Source organism: Diplotaxodon limnothrissa, linkage group LG1 (assembly GCF_057381915.1).
Source record: "Diplotaxodon limnothrissa isolate DT_005_m linkage group LG1, D_limnothrissa_male_GT1.1, whole genome shotgun sequence".
In the NCBI taxonomy this organism is placed as follows: domain Eukaryota; kingdom Metazoa; phylum Chordata; class Actinopteri; order Cichliformes; family Cichlidae; genus Diplotaxodon; species Diplotaxodon limnothrissa.
The window spans coordinates 25,748,457-25,768,085 of NC_140596.1; the positions used below are offsets into that span (position 1 = coordinate 25,748,457).

At 42.5% G+C, this 19,629-nt stretch overlaps 1 protein-coding gene across 3 annotated transcripts; it reads right to left on the bottom strand.

The window, feature by feature from the left end:
* Nucleotides 1-1,293: 1,293 nt before the first annotated feature.
* On the bottom strand, nucleotides 1,294-18,510 carry tmem255b (transmembrane protein 255B). Of its 3 annotated transcripts, none has more exons than XM_085355964.1 (9): nucleotides 18,447-18,510; nucleotides 17,663-17,805; nucleotides 17,482-17,544; nucleotides 4,904-4,993; nucleotides 3,932-4,012; nucleotides 3,032-3,117; nucleotides 2,265-2,421; nucleotides 1,845-1,991; nucleotides 1,294-1,539 (listed from the first exon to the last, which is right to left on the bottom strand). In XM_085355964.1, exons 1-9 carry the CDS (start codon nucleotides 18,508-18,510, stop codon nucleotides 1,294-1,296), a joined length of 1,077 nt encoding a protein of 358 aa, XP_085212090.1. The 3 variants fall into 3 exon arrangements, with proteins under 3 accessions (XP_085212090.1, XP_085212082.1, XP_085212074.1); XM_085355956.1 differs by having other exon boundaries at nucleotides 2,262-2,421; XM_085355948.1 differs by having other exon boundaries at nucleotides 3,032-3,123.
* Nucleotides 18,511-19,629: the final 1,119 nt, after the last annotated feature.

Genomic DNA, 19,629 nt, shown 5'->3' on the forward strand with positions numbered 1-19,629 from the left:
TGTGTTAAAATCTTTTAGTATTTTATACCTGGAAGAAACACTGATGCCTAACAGGCTGTGTCAGCTTTATTAGAAAGTTCCAATATAGTTTGTGGCTCCATTCAGAATCCACTCAGAAATTTATATTTGGGCCTCGAATATTAAAAACATGGGTTATTATGGCTAAACTACCTAAAGTGGAGCTGGGAATGACCACAGTAGGTTCACTCTACAGTTTAATAACAGCAGTCACTACAAGCAAATATATCACTGAAAAAAGCAGAACTACAGCGCAGCACACTGGGTTATGCAGAGCTGTGCTTTATTGCTTATGAATGTAACAAGATGATGAGACTATGAAGTTACACGGTCTGCCTTTGAGGTGAAAAAAACCTAACAGAAGCACTGAAAAAAAGTTCAACATTTTGGAAAAAATAAACTTATTTGCTTTTCCGATGAGTGAAGGCCAAAACAGGAAAACCTGAAACCCGTTTGCCTGGATTTGTTTGAAAAGTGGAGGACAGACATTACACAAAGTCTTTGAAGACCCGTTTTCAGACTCTCTGCCTCGGCTATTACAGCAAATAAACGTATTTTTGTCAGTGTTGAACTCCTTCAAAGGTGAAGTTTTTTTCAATATAAAGCCCTTACTATGCATTTTTTACAGGTCCAGCAGTCCCATGCATCGATCACTAACTCAGAGGTCATATCGACTGTAAAGTGCACATTAAATGAATCACACAAACATAATTAAATAACAGCTACATGAACATAATTTACTCTCAGGAAAGCCCTTTGAACTGTACAGTATAATGAGACGATACACAGGACGACTTGCAACTTAGAACAGAAACCAGACCACAGTCAGTATTTAAACTCAGTTTGAAGCCCTCCAAAGGCCAGTCTTAGGCTTAAAAGAATCTTTGACATCTTGAGAAATTTTGCTTATTCACTTTCACTTCACAATTTTTGTCTTTTTTAAGAGAAAACTTGTTAATAATCGAGCAGATTCAGAGGTGCTGGTACTTTTCCCTCATTTCTGGTCTTTTTGCTGCCGTGCAGAGCTTCAGAGCTGTGTGGTACTGAGTGAATAAGCAAGTTTCCTTTGATGGCTACATATTAAAAGGACTCATGTCTACATATTAAACACTACATAACCATAAATCTCTGTCTGACTTCACTTGAAACCTATTAGACACACGTGAAACGCAGCATTTAAATCATTGAAATCTCTGTCTCTGAAATGTTTTGTGCTACAGTCAGTCTGACCAGGTGAAGGTGTTTGCAGCACGCTCTCCATATTTGTCTAAAGTCTCAGCAGGCGTAAGGTGGAGGTTTCTCAAAGGCGCTGTAGGAGGATGCATAGAGCACCGGAGCGTTGGGGGTCAGCATGTAGCCTCCTGGGTCCTGGGTGGCTCCCTGAGGCTGTGGCTGGGGGAGAACCTGAGAGGGCAGCTGGCTCTGGTTCTCCTCAGACGGGCAGGAGGAGGGGGAGGAGACAGGGCCTCCCCCAGGAGGGAGCATCTGGGGAGTAGCAGGTGCCTGGTGGTTGGTGTTATGCTGTGGGAGAGGAGGAGAAACAGGAAGTGGTTGGCTGCAAAGGCATGTGGAAGTTCAGCCAAAGAGATATCAAATATCAGCAAAGATCAGTCCTGAGCCATCGATCAGAAATACGTAACCAGTGCAAAACATCTGCTGCGACTCTGTTATGAGCTACAGCTGTGCTTTCAGCTCATGTGTAACAGGCATTAGTTCACTTCCATCACCAGCTGTTTTGATACTAGAGTGCTAGTAGGCAGGAATGTACACTCAGTAGCGAGTGCATCTCCCTGTATTTCACTCTTAGTTTTGGCCTCAGCTCCTACCTGCATGGATACTGGGTAGTTGGGGTAGGCGGGCAGAGCCTGCCCAGACGGACAGAAGTTGGGGTAGGTGAGCATGTGCTGGGTCGGGTTGTACAGGATGTGAGGTGCTGGCGTTGGGCTGGGAGCGATCTGAGGAGCAGGCTTCTGCTGGAGGAAAGGGTAAAACATGCTTTATGTAAAGAGATCACTAAAAACAAGCTGCTGTTAAAATAACCGGTTAACACACATTTACACAGATGCAGGAACACATCAGGAAGTTTAAACTGCTCAAAGTTGATGCGTTTATTTAACCAAATAAGCATGTAGCCAATCATAGCATGTGACTGCTTCTAAACTCTCTGAATTCAAAGTTTTGGGTTTCTGTTTTTTTGGGAGGGAGTGGGGGCAGAGTGAGTTAAATCCTCTTGGACTCCTCACCACGATATCCTTGTACGCGCCGAGGATGGCGGCGGTGATGATGCCCAGGAACAAGCTGATCACGTTGAGCACCACCGAGGTCCACATCAGGCGGTACAGCTGGACCACATCCCAGCAGCCGCTGACCCCGGTGAACTCGTAGTAGTGTGAGGAGTACAGGCTGGAAGATAAGGACAAGTTGTGACATGGCAGGAAAATCGCAGGTGTAACTTATTTAAGTTCTGCTTTATGGCTCTTATTGTAGTTTCCATTTCACATCCCAGACTGTTTTATCCCAAACCTTCCAGGATGGCAAGAAAACAAAGAGTCTCCTACACCATCCATCACTTTTTCTTGCTTTATTATTTCCAGACAGCCTTTTATCGGCTTATGACTGAGTGGTAACGCGGTCAAAGGCACAGGGAGAATGTTTTGAAAGCGCTTTCTCTTGTGTGTGTGTGTGCGTGTGTGTGTGTGTGTGTGTGTGTGTTAGGCTAAAATATCCAAGATTTAAGAGCTGGCTGTCATACAAGAAAGAGCTGAAATTTCCAGGGTTTCTCTGAGCTCTTTCTCATGTCTGGGATGCTATTTTCCTGCTGCTCTCTGGCCTCTATGTTATTATTAGAAGACTATAAGCTCATAACTGGAAAACAGAAAAAAAAGTGGTTGGCCGGTATTCTAACATGGCCTGCAGAAAAGCTCCTCTGAAACTAAACTGGAGAGAAATGGTTAATTAACACAAACCTGTGTTGTGTTATGGCCTGCAGACCTGCAGTTTGAGTTTGTCTCACCTCTCGCAGTTATACAGGTAGCAACAGTAGCAGGTGTTGCTCCTCACTTTCAGCTTGCATGACTTCTCAAAAGAGTGGCACATCACCTGCAGCTCCAGAGAGTGGATAAATTAGAGAGAGATGGGTTAGATGCAGATGCAGAAACCAGATAAACAAGAACTGCATGGACCAATAACCAAACACACACACACACACAAAGTTGTCAACATATTGCTTCCACAGCATCTACGTTCTTTTTATTTGATTTGCAGAGGGAGACGGAAAGCTGTTGCTTTCAGTGAGCCAGTAAATCTGTGTAGTAACATCATTTGACCACTAGGTGTCACAGCACCCTTTGCAAAAGTTTAAACTGAGCATTAAAAGGTTTGTCAGAGCACACAATCAGTACTGTGGTATATTCTTTAAAGCAGAGGTGTCAAACATAAGGCTGGGGGGCTCAGAACAGGCCCAGCAAAGACTTTAATCTGGTCACTATTGGAAAATGTGAAAGTGGGCGTACATTTTTAATTGTATTTTTATAAGTTTGTCCTACTGAGGAAGACCTCCCCCACTTCCATTCATACTACACCAAAGTCATGTAGTAATAGATAAACATTTGAATTACAGATAAATGCTGTTTTTTCACTATCTGCTATAGGAATTTCACCACGTGTACACAGTAAAGTAAATAAAAAAATCAAGTAAATAAGAGCTATGAAAACATTTTTTACACATTTATTTGTGTTTTTTAAGCTCAGAGAGCTGTGCCGGGAGATTTCCTTCATTGCCTACAGCAGCGTTTATTTCTCATGTAGAAAAACTGAGGCGCACTCTTGAGATGACACTTTATTAAATGTGTATTTAAACTTCTTCACACTGACAGAAAGAGGGGCACAGGGTTTACACATATATCAGAATCACCTCAGTGTAGTAGCTGTCGTAGGCGTAGCCAGATCCACTGGGGTGAAAGTCACACATGCCCTTCTGCATACGCGTAATGTCCTGAAAAAGAGAGCCGTTACACATCCATCCTGATCACATCCTCCGCAACCCTGCTGCAGCGCACCGTCCGGTCTACCCGGTGCACAAAACCCACCTCGTTCAATAAAACCCTTACTGAACTTTATGCAACGTGAAGGCTAATAAAATCATTCTTACTGTCCAGAGCTTGACTGTGCAATAAATGTGACTTTTACAGTCATGAGATCACAAAATGAATATATCTGCAGAGGTCTGATAAGCACCCGGGGATCGATAACGGGGACGGGGTCCAGCTTTGAAACTCTCATTAGGAAGTAGAGGCTCCTTACACAAATAACTGCGAGAAATACTTTATAAAAGGGGATAATTCCCCTGTAAATGAATGGAATTTAAATGTGTTTTATTTGAAATTAAAATGTAATTAGGATGATCACAGTTGGTGAGGAAGAACATTTCTATTTAATGTAATTCTATGTAGTTACTTCTTTGTTTCCTATAAAAACCTGTTGTTCTAGTGTTTCTACCTTTAAACAGGTGTAGGCAAATATAATTACAATGTAATTTCAAATAAAATACATTGAAATTACACCTTTAGTTGTGAAGTGTTACCAAAATGCACACAAGCTAAACTCTACACTCTGATTTAACCTGTGAGAGTGTTTGGTGATCACATCCCAGCTGATTTATTGTTGTCATCAAAGTTTCTGTGACACAAAGAATTTAATCAGGCCTGGTATCCTGAAAGTTTGACAGCTTTTCATGTCGCACAGCAGCTCGCTGCAGGGTGAGATTAGTTGGTCTACCTTGCACCCACACGTTTCTTGATCTGACCTTTTGATCTCAGCATGTGTGGTTAAACCCCGTCTGTGAGGATGCCTGCTTGAGTTTATGTCAAATAGAAGTGATACTTACAATAAAGTCTGAAGCAATTATCCCATCGACGATGGCACAGAAGCAGGCAACGATGACTCCGACACTGATGAAGATTATCGAGGACACCAGCTTAAAGAGAAGCGAAGGGAGGAAAGCACAGAGGAGAGTCACGAGACACGATTTAGTAAAACAGAAATAAGAAGTAAGTCAAAAACAAAACTATCAGAGCAGGTGCAGCTTGTGTTTTTGTGTTATTTGCATGCATGTATATCTAAATAAAAGCAAAAACAAGATTTTATAAACTCAACACACAGACACACACACATATTTAAGCTTGGCATGTCTGCTGATTGACTGCAGGGCAATAAAGGCAATGTAGAGACTCTCGCTCTGCCAGCACAGAGGAGCTTTGTGGCTGATTTACAGGCGAAGAAGCAACACGCAGGACAGAGCAAGGTCAGTCCAATTCTCCCACACACGCAGACACACACACATATTCGTCTTCACATCTTTGTGAGGACATCAAATTGACATAATGCTTCCCCTAATTAACCATCAGAAAACAAAGCCGAATCCTAAACTCAAATTTGTACTTCTCAGACAAACTGAACAATGCAGCGCACACGTGGGTCTCCTATAAGGCTTCTTCTGTTAGATAAAATCATTTTCTAATATCACACACGCACACAGCCCAGCAGACCCAGCTGGCTGATCACAGATGTCTGATCATAAACTTTATCATCGAGCATTGGTTACTGTCTGTTCAATCGCTCCTCCAGGACTGAACCTCCTGCACAGAAACACAGTTTCTCTCTCTCTCTGGTAGTTGTAGTTTGAGACCAAAAAGCAAGAAAAAAATAAAAATATTTTTGTAGCTTATTATAATCTGGCATCAGTGGCTTACTGTTTTACAGAGGGCAACAAGTACAGACATAGATGGAAAAACAGTATATAAATGAATATAAAATATAGTTTGTGCAGTTCTAACAAGCTGGAAGTTGTTATGATCGCCGTCTTTTGTCTTCCAATTGTTCAGTTTTTGGTTAGTCGCACTTTAGAAGTCATCTTGTTGGCACAAAAATACTATTTATGCCTGTGAACATTTTTTTATAGATTCAGTTTAAGGAAATCAGAACAAACTGTGTGTTTTTATGACAGGCTGCTAGTAAAAACATGTCTAAAGACTATGTAAAAGGGGATCTTTGCTAGCTTGTCTGTTAGTTTGAAAAAGATTGAATTTGCATTTAGAAAATGACAGAAGAAAATGGAAACAGTTGGTGGGGGGACCACTTCTATAAAAACGGCCATTTCTTTGTTCACCCAGTTCAGGGTGAACACGCTAGCGTTAGCTTTAAAGCTGCTGAGACAACATTCATTGGGATGAACGTGCAAGCTGATCCAGAGGTTAGCTGATCACAATCGCAGCAGATTTATGAACTGAAAACTGAGGCTGGATCTAAATGAAGGAATCGTTAGAGGAGGAACCTTTCACAACCACAGAAACAAGTATGGGGTCTGTAACTTGGACCCTGTAGATCGTGATGGTCACAACAATCAGCTCCAGGTATTAAAACAGGATGTTGTTTTGTGTTCTTTCTTTTCCATAAATCATCAAACTCTTTTAGCAAAACAGGTTTGCGGATGATTACACTGTCCCGTTTATTTGGGGAAAAATGGATACGAAGGCATATTAATTCTGAGCTTTTCCTGAGCAAAGTGAAATAAGAGGCAGGCTGAGAATATAAGCTTTTCTGGGTGGGTTTTATCTGCCACTGGTCCAGACTCTCTGCTTCATTAGCGGTTTAAATGGCTCCGCTTTTATGGGCTGCAAGTGGGAGATGAGGCCAACGGCAGAGACAATAGAGCCTGACAACTGCATTACTTCACATTACCTTAGCACCAGCTGCCAGCGCATAAAATATCCATGCCACCCAAACCTCCCCTGATACTGAAAAATCAAATAGTGTAAAAGATTAAAGACACGCGGCATACTGTAGATGGTTTTCTACTCTCAGGAGCCGCTTTGGGGAAGAAACATTAAAAAGATGGGAAAGTAATTCAGTCGAATCCTTTTACTGACATGCAACTGTAAAGTGTGAAGTAATTTACTTCATTACCGTATCTCTGAATTTAATCTGCTACATTTTAAAGCAGTTTTTTTTTAATTCTACATGAAAACAGTCAAAGGCGCGTCAAGCACCTCTGTAAGATTTATTCTGATAGTGCTCAGAACGTTGAGCCTTTTCTCTAATCCTCGTTCATTTACACAATGTTTGGGAAGAGCTGATCTACAGCGAGTGCAGAATTATTAGGCAAGTTGTATTTTTGAGGAATAATTTTATTATTGAACAACAACCATGTTCTCAATGAACCCAAAAAACTCATTAATATCAAAGCTGAATGTTTTGGAAGTAGTTTTTAGTTTGTTTTTAGTTTTAGCTATTTTAGGGGGATATCTGTGTGTGCAGGTGACTATTACTGTGCATAATTATTAGGCAACTTAACAAAAAACAAATATATACCCATTTCAATCATTTATTTTTACCAGTGAAACCAATATAACATCTCCACATTCACAAATATACATTTCTGACATTCAAAAACAAAACAAAAACAAATCAGCGACCAATATAGCCACCTTTCTTTGCAAGGACACTCAAAAGCCTGCCATCCATGGATTCTGTCAGTGTTTTGATCTGTTCACCATCAACATTGCGTGCAGCAGCAACCACAGCCTCCCAGACACTGTTCAGAGAGGTGTACTGTTTTCCCTCCTTGTAAATCTCACATTTGATGATGGACCACAGGTTCTCAATGGGGTTCAGATCAGGTGAACGAGGAGGCCATGTCATTAGTTTTTCTTCTTTTATACCCTTTCTTGCCAGCCACGCTGTGGAGTACTTGGACGCGTGTGATGGAGCATTGTCCTGCATGAAAATCATGTTTTTCTTGAAGGATGCAGACTTCTTCCTGTACCACTGCTTGAAGAAGGTGTCTTCCAGAAACTGGCAGTAGGACTGGGAGTTGAGCTTGACTCCATCCTCAACCCGAAAAGGCCCCACAAGCTCATCTTTGATGATACCAGCCCAAACCAGTACTCCACCTCCACCTTGCTGGCGTCTGAGTCGGACTGGAGCTCTCTGCCCTTTACCAATCCAGCCACGGGCCCATCCATCTGGCCCATCAAGACTCACTCTCATTTCATCAGTCCATAAAACCTTAGAAAAACCAGTCTTGAGATATTTCTTGGCCCAGTCTTGACGTTTCAGCTTGTGTGTCTTGTTCAGTGGTGGTCGTCTTTCAGCCTTTCTTACCTTGGCCATGTCTCTGAGTATTGCACACCTTGTGCTTTTGGGCACTCCAGTGATGTTGCAGCTCTGAAATATGACCAAACTGGTGGCAAGTGGCATCTTGGCAGCTGCACGCTTGACTTTTCTCAGTTCATGGGCAGTTATTTGGCGCCTTGGTTTTTCCACACGCTTCTTGCGACCCTGTTGACTATTTTGAATGAAACGCTTGATTGTTCGATGATCACGCTTCAGAAGCTTTGCAATTTTGAGACTGCTGCATCCCTCTGCAAGATATCTCACTATTTTTGACTTTTCTGAGCCTGTCAAGTCCTTCTTTTGACCCATTTTGCCAAAGGAAAGGACGTTGCCTAATAATTATGCAAACCTGATATAGGGTGTTGATGTCATTAGACCACACCCCTTCTCATTACAGAGATGCACATCACCTAATATGCTTAATTGGTAGTAGGCTTTCGAGCCTATACAGCTTGGAGTAAGACAACATGCATGAAGAGGATGATGTGGACAAAATACTCATTTGCCTAATAATTCTGCACTCCCTGTACATTATCAACAGTACAGTTACTCTATAGAGTGAATACACTACCTGCCCAATCTCCGGTTCCACACCTTCTTTCACCTGATGGACATCAGTTATTTTTTCATTCATTGCATAGCCACACACACACACACACACACACACACACACACACACACACACACACACACACACACACACACACACACACACACACAAAACTATGGTTTGTTACATCGAATGTGCATGGAGCTGGCTCCAGACGAGGATGCCTAGATTACTTGTTTTTGGGGGCAATCAACTTGGTCAGACTGGACTATTTGAAGAAATGAACAGGCTCAGTACAGCTGGAACTAAACCCAGTTAAATATTTAGCTATTGTTTATTCTAAGCTCACAGATTTAGCTAAATTAAACCACATCCCACTTTTAAAGAAAGTCAAATACGATCTAGCTAGATGGAAGTCACTACCCATATCACTCATGGGAAGGGTCGTTTCAATAAAAATAATGGTTTTGCCAAGAATCAGTCATTTATCCTCAATGATCCAGAGTAAACCTTCACCCTTTGGAAAGATGAAGCCCCATGTATTAGCTTAAAAACACTACAGAAGACCAAGGATAGAGGAGGACAAGGTCTGCCTAACTTTCACCACTTCATCTTAGCCAACAGGCTACAATACATCTCAGGACAGCATCATTGACAGCATGGTGGGAGTTTTAAAAAAAATGACTGAGTCTTTAAATGACTAGAAATCCCAGTCTCCAATTAATACAATACAAAATCACGAACAGAGTGCACTACACAGGTCGATGGATGTTCATGATGGGTTTTATGTCATCTAACACCTGCTCACGCTGTCAAGGGAAAACACCTGACAATTACATCCGTGCTCTTTGGTTCCGTCCACCTGTTCATGTTTTGGTGCTGGATATGTGAAACCCATCAAAGTGCTCCAGCCTCCCCTTCAGTTTGCTTTTCTGGCGACTTAGATGATGTCATTATGGAGATGAACACAGTCCGCCTTATGCATTTCTAAGAAGACCTCATGAACTGGAAAAATAAAAATAATCTTAGCATTAACCAATATAGAGGGGGTAAGGGCTTGGGGCGTCTGGAGGTTTGCTAGGTGTAGGTCCCCTCCATGCCTTCCTCAGGTCCTGGAGGGCGGGGCTGTGGCTTCCCACACCCACTGTTAGACACTTACATGGAGAAACCTCATGAACACAAGTGCTAACGTATACCGGTACCCAGACACACACTATCTTGGGCTGCTGCTGCCTCTAAAAATATCTTGTATTATTAGTACTGTGTGCTTCTCAGTAACAATGTCATTGTTATTTATGTTGGTTGTTGCCGTGGTTTCTCTGCTGTTTGAAGCAGATTCTCAGTGTTTTCTCTCTCTCATCTTCTTCTTCTCCTCTATTTTTCTCTCCCTGTCTTTCTATTAACTTTCCTTCCAGCTTCTCTTTCTTTCATATCCCCTGGTCTTGTCCATTGTGGTTGTAACAATCCAAAGTAAAAAATCCAAATAAAGTCCCAATAAAATAGAGCTATCAAGTGGACCATTATAGCGAATGCCATTACGCTCAACTTGTGAAAGTAAATCTGTTTGGCATTTTCTGGCCTTCTGATTGCTAAACTGCTGGACAGGACAGGGAAAAAAGAAGAAGAAAGAAACACAGAGAGGAACCCCCCCCCCCCACACACACACACACACACACACACACACACTAATAACATAAAATGAGGAATTTTACAACCTGGGTAAAGATACCTATCAGGTTATGTAAGCAAAGTCGCTGACCTCTGCAAGGACTTCCTCCCCTGCTCAGTGGTCCAGCGTGCTATCATGTCACCAGCTGAACACACCGGTATTAAGAAGCAATCGTCCCCCGGCCAGTTGGGTAAAATACGACCCTTTAAAGGCCCGCCGCTCCTCTCTCGGAAGCTGCAAGGTGACCATGAGGACGGCAGCGTGTGAGATACCGGCAGTGCCTATGGGAGAGGCCACCGGGGTAACGAACACGAGCCACGTGAAGCGTGTGGTCATAAAGAAACATTACAGGGTCTGAGGGCAGTGAAGCCTGTTATCACACTGGATGTGTGAGAGCAGATAGAAGTGGAGGGTTTTTTTACAGACAGATTTTCACGCTTCACAGTCCGTCACAAAGGACAAAATGAAACGTGGCTGGACGAGTCATTAACATTTGTAAAGCTTTATTCAACAAATAGACAGAGAGAGCTTTCCCTTTAGCTTACTTTGAATTAGATCACGAGGAAAAGGGATCAACAGTTGGACAGAAACGGGAGAGAAGACGCATAAAATGAACAGGGAAAGAAGGCACAGGTGAGGTCAGTCAGACACTAACAGGGGTGGGAAGATCAACCTTCAAAACTGGAAAACCGGAAAAGTATGTGCGTTTATTGCACCCAAAGTGTCAGACCTCCAACCAGGTGGCTTTTTGCCACATTTTTAAAGATGAGTCCGAAAAGGTCCTAATGTAGACTATAGCAGATTCTCAGCTACATAAATAAATAAAGACACACATGTTTATATTGTGTGAGCCTTTTATATTCACTTAGTGTTTTTTAATATTTGTTCTTTCTTTGCCTCATAGATATTCTGTAATTTGCTCGTCTCACTGCTGTTGTTTTATTGTTGTCTTTATTCTGTGATAAAGCAGTTAGCTGTGCATGTTTGATTTAGCTGTTTTTGCCCTTCCTCACAAAACCACAGACAGCTCTGTGTCCTTGTCTAATTTTCCAAATTTTGACATGGAAGTTTCAAAGTTTGCTAGAAACATTCCTCTGAGATTTTGGTCCATGTCAACATCTCAGCATCACAAAGTTGCTGCAAGTGTGTCAGCTGCACATCTATGATGGGAATCTCACATTCCACCACATCCTAAAGCTGCTCTATTGCAGCGGTCCCCAACCTTTTTTGTGCCACGGACCGGTTTATGCCTGACAATATTTTCACCGACCGGCCTTTGAGGTGTCGCGGATAAATACAACAAAATAAAACTAGTACCGGTACCGAAAAAAAGAAGATTTATTCATAACACACGTGAAAAGACCCAGGAAAACCGAGTTAACGATAAAAACGATAACAAAATAACGCTGAAAACCGATAAAACCCCTGAAAACCATACATTTCACACCTGAGTCTCAACTCTCGCGGCCCGGTACCAAACGACTCACGGACCGGTCCGAGGCCCGGGGGTTGAGGACCGCTGCTCTATTGGACCGAGATCTGGTGACTGTGGAGGCCATTTGAGTCCAGTGAACTCATTGTGATGTTCAAGAAATCAGTTTGAGCTAATGTGAGCTCTACAACACAGCGTGTTATCCTGGTGGAAGCAGAAGATGGGTACACTGTGCTCACAAAGGGATGGCCATGTCAGGTAGGCTGTAACGTTTAAGCAATGCTCATTTTGAGCTCAGGGGCCCAAAATGTGCCATGAAAATTTGCCCTAGCAGCCAGAACTGCTGATACGAGGCAGGGTGGATCCCTGCTTTCATGCTGTTTATGCAAAATTCTGACTTTTCCATCTGAATGTTGAAAAAGAAATTGAGACTCAGACAGACCAGGCAATTTTTTTCCAATCCTCTGTTGTCCAACTTTGGTGGGCCTTGTTCATTTTATCTGACAGGACCACCCAGTGTTGTCTGCTGCAGCTGTAGAACTTCACTAGGTCATCTTGATCATGTCTACATGCCTAAATGCTTTGAGTTTCTACCACGAGATTGGCTTAATAGATACTTGCATTAAAGAAAGTTAAGCAGGCATAGGTCTGTGTATTTTCTATATAATACTTTTTTGGTCACTTTTACCACTTATCATTTGTTGTTATTTTTATTTAGTATGTCAACCTCACCTGAGAATTCTAATGTGCATAAAAACTGCTATAAAATTTCATTTTAGCTGCTTTGATTTGGGTGGGCCTGATCTCTGATAACAACGAGACGGCCTACCTGAAGGAGATTAGGAATCTGGAGAACTGGTGCCAGAGGAACAACCTCCTTCTAAACGTCAGTAAGACAAAGGAGCTGATAGTGGACTTCAGCACTAAGCAGGAGAGGAACTACCAGACCCCCGTCATCAACGAGTGCCCAGTGGAAAGAGTGGACAGCTTCAAATACCTCGGAGTTCACATCACGCAGGACCTGTCATGGTCCTGTCACATCAACACCGTGGTGAAAAAGGCCCGACAGCGTCTCTACCACCTCAGACGCTTGAGAGACTTCCAACTGCCCTCCAAGGTGCTCAGGAACTTTTACTCGTGCACCATAGAGAGCATCCTGGCGGGAAACATCTTAACCTGGTTCGGGAACAGCACCATGCAGGACAGACGAGCTCTACAGAGGGTTGTGCGGTCAGCTGAGCGCACCATCCGCTCCAAGCTCCCTGACCTGCACTCAATCTACAGCAGGCGGTGCTGGACCAAGGCCAGGAAGATCGTGAAGGACCTCAGCCATCCCAACAACAGACTGTTCTCTCTGCTGAGGTCAGGAAAGCGATTCCGCTCCCTGAAGACCAACACAGAGAGACTGAGGAGGAGCTTCTTCCCGCAGGCGATACGGTCTCTCAATCACACCACCACACAGTACTGACCCACACATATGGTTCTTACACACACACACTGGACTTTCTGGACTTTGGTTTTGCACAACACTGGTCACTATATTCTTCATTTCCGGTTAATACTTGTACAGCTGCTGTTATTGTGTATATATTTATTTATATTTAGATTTCTTCATACATTCTTATATAGTTCTATATTGTGTATTTTGTTGTACAGTTATTTTATTTTCAACTTTAATTTATATATTTTATCTTATTCTTCCCAGTTAAATTTACCCTTCATTCTAATTTGTGTTGTACAGTTATTTCATTTTTAACCTTAATTTATATTTTATTCCTTCTTAGTTAAATTTACCCTTTTTAATTTTTCATATTTATTTCCTATCTTATTCATAGCCTTTTCCTTTTTTTGTTTTCTTTAGGTCACGAGCAGTTGTCCAAGCATTTCACTACATATCGTACTGTGTATGACTGTGTACGTGACAAATAAAATTTGAATTTGAATTTGAATTGATTTGATTTGATTTTACAAACCTTCATTCAAACAGGAAACTTCTGTTTGACTGCAGTAGATGAGCTTATCACTTCTCTTCAAACCACATCAAAATCTTCATCTGCTGTTGTATGAAGTCAAAGGACCAAAAGCGTTGGCCAACCCAGGAAGCGAGGCAGGCTCCAGTGCTCTCAGGTGTCCGCGGCATTGTGGCACAGTTAGTTGTTCTTTAATGAGCGGCCTCGCTCTGCGAGCCAGCTCTCGTGTTACAGGACAAGCCTCAGATGCAAGAGGGAAGAAGATACCTACGTGAGAGCCGTGCCACGTATGCCTTATAAGAGACACCGTAGACCAGCGATCACACCATTAAAGTTTAAAGCACAGAGCTGGGAGTGATGCCAGAGAGACAGAGACGGCAGCTTTCGGTGTCTTTCCTGCTGTCCACACATTTAAATCCACACAGTCTGAGAACTGAAACAACGAGGACTGCAGATCTTTATAAAGATTTTAAAAGCAGGTTTATACTGGACCCTGTGGGCCGTAAAAACACACACACACACACACACACACACACACACACACACACACACACACACACACACACACACACAGATGCTACATTTCTTTACATATGTGAACAAGCACAAGGATATCTTGGTAGACCAGATCAGATACGATACACTGCAGAGCCAATGTGATCTGACCAGGTCCACGACACCTGGACAACACATGAAAAATTCACAGCACAGACACACAAACACACAGAAATTCAGGTGCAGTCATTCAGGGACAGGAAAAAAGAATCGATCTGTTTTAGGACACAGTTTACTTGAATCTAACTCACTTCCCTTTAGCACACGATCATTTGACAAATACGGCTGCTATAGCCAAACGTTTACCTGAGACCTGATGACCCGGAGGCCTAATTGAGTGCGTCATACACCCATTCACTCACTCACAAAGTCTGTTGGATCGTTTGCTTCTTGTTAAATTCATTGTTTGTTATACTACAGCGAGGGGGGCAGATTTCCTCACCTCCTATCTACAAAACCTTTATCTTTATTTGCACCCTGATTAGACAGGAGCTCCTTCACGCACCAGAAAAAACCAAAGAAATGAAATAAAAGGACACATCCAAACGCAGAAGCAATGTCTTTACAAAATCCGATGCCCTCATCTCAAATGCAGCTTTAATACACCCGTCATCAACCACGCCCGTACTCCTCCATTAATAAGAAAACCCTGTGTAATCAAATATTTGCTTTAGCTTCGACACCTTCTGTGGTTTGAAAACACCCTTATCATACCGAGTCTCTCAGAAACCAAACATGACAAAGGGTCATTTATCACCGTTGCCATTCAGTAATCTAGACCAGGATCCAATCAGCCTACATTCAGCTAGCTTTATCAACTTACGCACTTTTCCACACGCAGCACACTGAAATGTGAAATATTTTTATGCCTGTGGGGCCATAATTTCACGCCCCCGACTGGATTACAGTGCTTTAATCTTACAAGCACTTAGCTGAGCCCTCCTTCTCTTACCTCCACAACAACAGTGGCAACAACGCCAGCCGCTTATTTAGGCTCTAAAAAGATTTCAGAAGTCTAAATCAGGCGTAAGGGTGGGGGCGAGATGTGCCGCCGTGAGAACATGCTGCAGCTCGTCCAGAGGTCTGGAAGGGAAAGCAAACAGGACGCCGTCGAGGAGGAAGGAGATGAAGGCATGAATGATTTTAGTTGCAATATTTGAAATCGATGGTTGATTGGAGATCAACAGGGGGTAAAAAAAAGGCAGATTTGGAGATGAATTTGATTTTTGATGGTGAGGAGGAGAGGGTGGAGTCCAGAATGACACATGGGCTGCTGACCTCGGGAAAATGATGAGACGTCAAAGAGGAGGTCCGGCACTTTCCAGAGCAGGAACAGTTTAGTTTTCTTGCTGTTCAGTTTGAGGAGCCTCAGAGAGACTGAAGGCTGTCACTACCAAGGCTCTGCTTTGAATTTAAATACTGAGGAATTCCCCTGTGAGGGTTACAGAGCTACAACATCCAGCATGCCAGCCCGAATAACCTCTGTTATCCAGCGAAGCAGCTGAGAAAACTAATCAGACCTCAGCTCGACAGCTGGATGAGCTGAGCGTTAAAATCAGGACAAACTTGCAGGTGAAAAACGAGGAGTGGTACCTCACTGATGTCACACACTTAGTCTCATGCTGGGTTTCATGTGCTGTGAATGTGATCCTGACCGGCCGACTTAAATGTCACAGCGCAGCTTCTGGTTGCTGCTGGTCTTGAGGCAGCGTTGGCCTTGTTGGCAGCCGACACAAACAGCTCAGCGCTGTGGCCATTTTTAAAACCTCCTAATTCACATTCGAAATCCACTTTATGTACTGTGGAGTTTTTCAGAAGCTCTAATCTTTCTGTAGACAGGCCTACCTGTAATCACCACTCCTGAATCATTTAACATGATCGTTTCTTTGAGCACAGAGAGCCACTGTGAGGATATAATACCTGTGTCCCTGCCTCAAATAAAGGGGCGCTGTCAGCAACTGACCAATACTAACCCAATTTCTCTTCTTGTCACTGAAGTCCAGAGAAAAATATATTCACTTCCTCTCACCGCAAATCCTGTCACGCACACTAACCCGGGCACAAGGACCGAGGATGCATTAGGCCTCCCGTGAGTAATCCGATTTGCTTCGTGCTCATAAGAGCAAATTCCCACAAAACAGTTTAGGGAATTTGGAAAGTTTGTAACATAATCCTTTAATTTGTGATGTATATATATCCTGTTTTCCAGGAACAAAGCCTCATTTTTAGAGGATGAGTGTGATGGAGATTAAAAAGCTGACAGAAATCGCACAAAAAAAAGGCTTCAGTGCAGCTTCACCTGCTTCACCCACATGTCTGTGATGAAGCCATACCGGTGCAAACTAGCAGCATGTGACTGAAGCTGACCAACTTCACATTTTACATAACTGAGCCAGATGTTCCCATACACCGAATAAATCACTCATATGTAAGATATCACCTGAGAGCAAACCCCCCAACAAGGCTGTGGTGATGTAAACACACATTAACTGATGCTTCTGTTTGAGGGTAAATATATGTAGACATGCACCATAATTTTAAGTACACTTGCAGCTCCTCCTTATGCAAATAATTTGGTTGTAATCAGCCAGTGATGCAGAAAATCCTCCAAAAACCTGTGCTAGATATCATTTCTTGAAATAGAGGTGTGGTTTAGGAGGTGGGGCAGGTCGTGTGCTAATTAGGTAGGTTAGTGGTTTGATCCCTGGCTGCTACAGTGTGCATGGCAGAGTACCCTTGGGCAAGATACTGAACTCTGAGTTGCTCCTGATGCATTCACAGGGTGTGAATATTGGATAGAAAACACTTTGACTCTGTTTTTGTTGACCTGTCCAGTTTACCCTGCCTCTGGTAACCATGAATTGGACAAGGGGAAGAAAATGGATGGATGGATATTGGTCACTTCATCTGAGGGATTTTTTTTTATGGGAGTAAAAACTTATACCTATATCAAACCAGAAATGTTATAACCAGTCAGTTTATTTTTTAAAGTTTCTGATTATTTGAGGTCTGATTTAAGAATATGGAGGTCTACATGGAGACAAACAGGTGTTGGAGGACAAGAATAACTGAAATCATCATCCGCATTTGAATCTGACAAGAGGAGCACACTCACCATAGGTCTGCGGTTTTCCACCAGGTGGATGCCAACAATACCCAGAAATGCTCCGAAACTCAACTGCAGGGCACAGAAAGCAGAAACTGTGAGTATACACGTGAAGGGTCTGAGAGAGGAGCAGAAATGTCTGTTTCATGACTGAGAGCACGTTAACTGAGTAAAGGTGACCGCCACTCACTATTATGCCCGGGTATAGTCCAACGACCGGCACGTTGTCGGTGCGAGTGGCCGAGATCAGACCTACGGTCAGCACCAGCAGACCCAGAGTGAGCAGAGAGATGGTCACCCACAGAGCAGTTCTCCTCCGACGATGGTACTGAGCTGCAGGGTGACAGAAAACCTCTTTTACATTCAAACACACTCAGGAAACATCTTTCACCCAACTCGCCTGATTGTGATGGTTTAGACTGCTGACTGTTGCAATCATGCAGCTGAAATGCCTCATGTTAATGTCAAGGCACCTTCATTTGTCTCTTTATTATTGTAGGTTTATCATTTGCAGCACATCTCATTTTTGAGATGTTTTTCTTTAGAAGGACATGCTCAGGAAATTTTTATTACACAGAAGGAAAACAATGAATGAACAGTAGAGTGAAAATTAAATGACAGTGCAGTAAAGCAGGATTTAAAAAAAGGAAAAGCATAAAACTATGTGAGTAAATCTATTTTTTCCTGAACTTGTCTCACATAAAGTCCCTTTTATCTGAGAATTAAACTCTGCAGGAGTTATCCAACCTTTTCCTCAGATATTTAACTACACATAAACGCTTCCTGGACAAATAATCCTAGATGAATAAATAAGATTATATATATATATATATATATATATATATATATATATATATATATATATATATATATATAAATCTAAAAGATAAAATAATATAAAAACCTTTAAGATAAAATAAATTAAAAGGTAACATTTTCAGGTCTGTTGACTGAGAAAGTGACTGTAGGTGTACCTGTTGGATCCAGAGGTTCAGGCGCAGTTTGCCGACTTATCTGCGGGGTTTCGGGCTGCTGCATGTTCACTCTGCGAGGATGGATCTGCCCTGAAACGAAGAGACAGATCAGGAGGATGGAGGCGATTCTCGCAGTGTTTTATTTCTCGACTTTTCTGTCTCTTTAAAACCGACTCCTCATCCCCTTCGAGGCTGCAGGTTCGCGCAGGTTTCTTGTTGTAATCCACTCAGTGTCCAGATGTGGGGTCTGATCACAGCTGACTGCCTCTGAGCTCACGAGGGCTCAACTTTACTTGAAGCCTTAAAAGGAGAGCGACACACAGAGAGAGAGAGGCCAATCAGCTTCCTGTATTCACCTCGGTGATCAATTATTCAGTTATTGATCTTACATAAGTCGATATATATCTTTGATTTATGCTGAAAGTAATTACACGATCAAACTTTACGCACGATGTGATGCAACAGAGGGTTTGATGTATGCTTGCTGAGTGTTGATGTTTGCAGACGGATGGATCACACCTGGTCGGGATGCAGCGCACTTGCTGTAGATGTAAAAGAAATATAGGACTGCAGCGCCCTCCGTCGGCTAAGATTGGAATTAGCAACACACCTATGAGGTGAGGACACGTCGTGGGATGTTCTGGAAATTGTTGCCCATCCTGTTTGCCTGTCGGTTAAATATAAATAAGCTCATATGTAGGACATTAAAATTAGATTTTTCATGAAGGTAAATATGTTCAAAGACTCAAACATTTTTTTCCAGCTTATTAAATTCAGAGCCTATCCCAGCTGCCATATGGCGAGAGAGGCGGGCTTCACCCTGAACGGTCGCCAGTCTCTCGCAGGGCTAACACAGGGAGACAGACACCCATTCACTCTCAAGAGTCACTTTAGAGTCACCAGTTAACATAACTCCACTAACTGCGTGTCTTTGGACCGTGGGAGGAAGCTGAGGTACCACAAATCAGACCTTTATCACTGTGTACTCTTTTTCATGTTAGGATATAATGTGCAGGTATTCGTTTTTTCCATTTGGTGCTTAAACTGTAGTGTGTAAAATAGTGTAAAACTATAACACTATCAATTCTTTACAATTTAAAGTCTCCAAAAGTTGATACTACTCAGATTTTTATTAGTCAGAAGTGACCGTTCTGATTTTGCTCATTCTCATAGTCAAAACTAT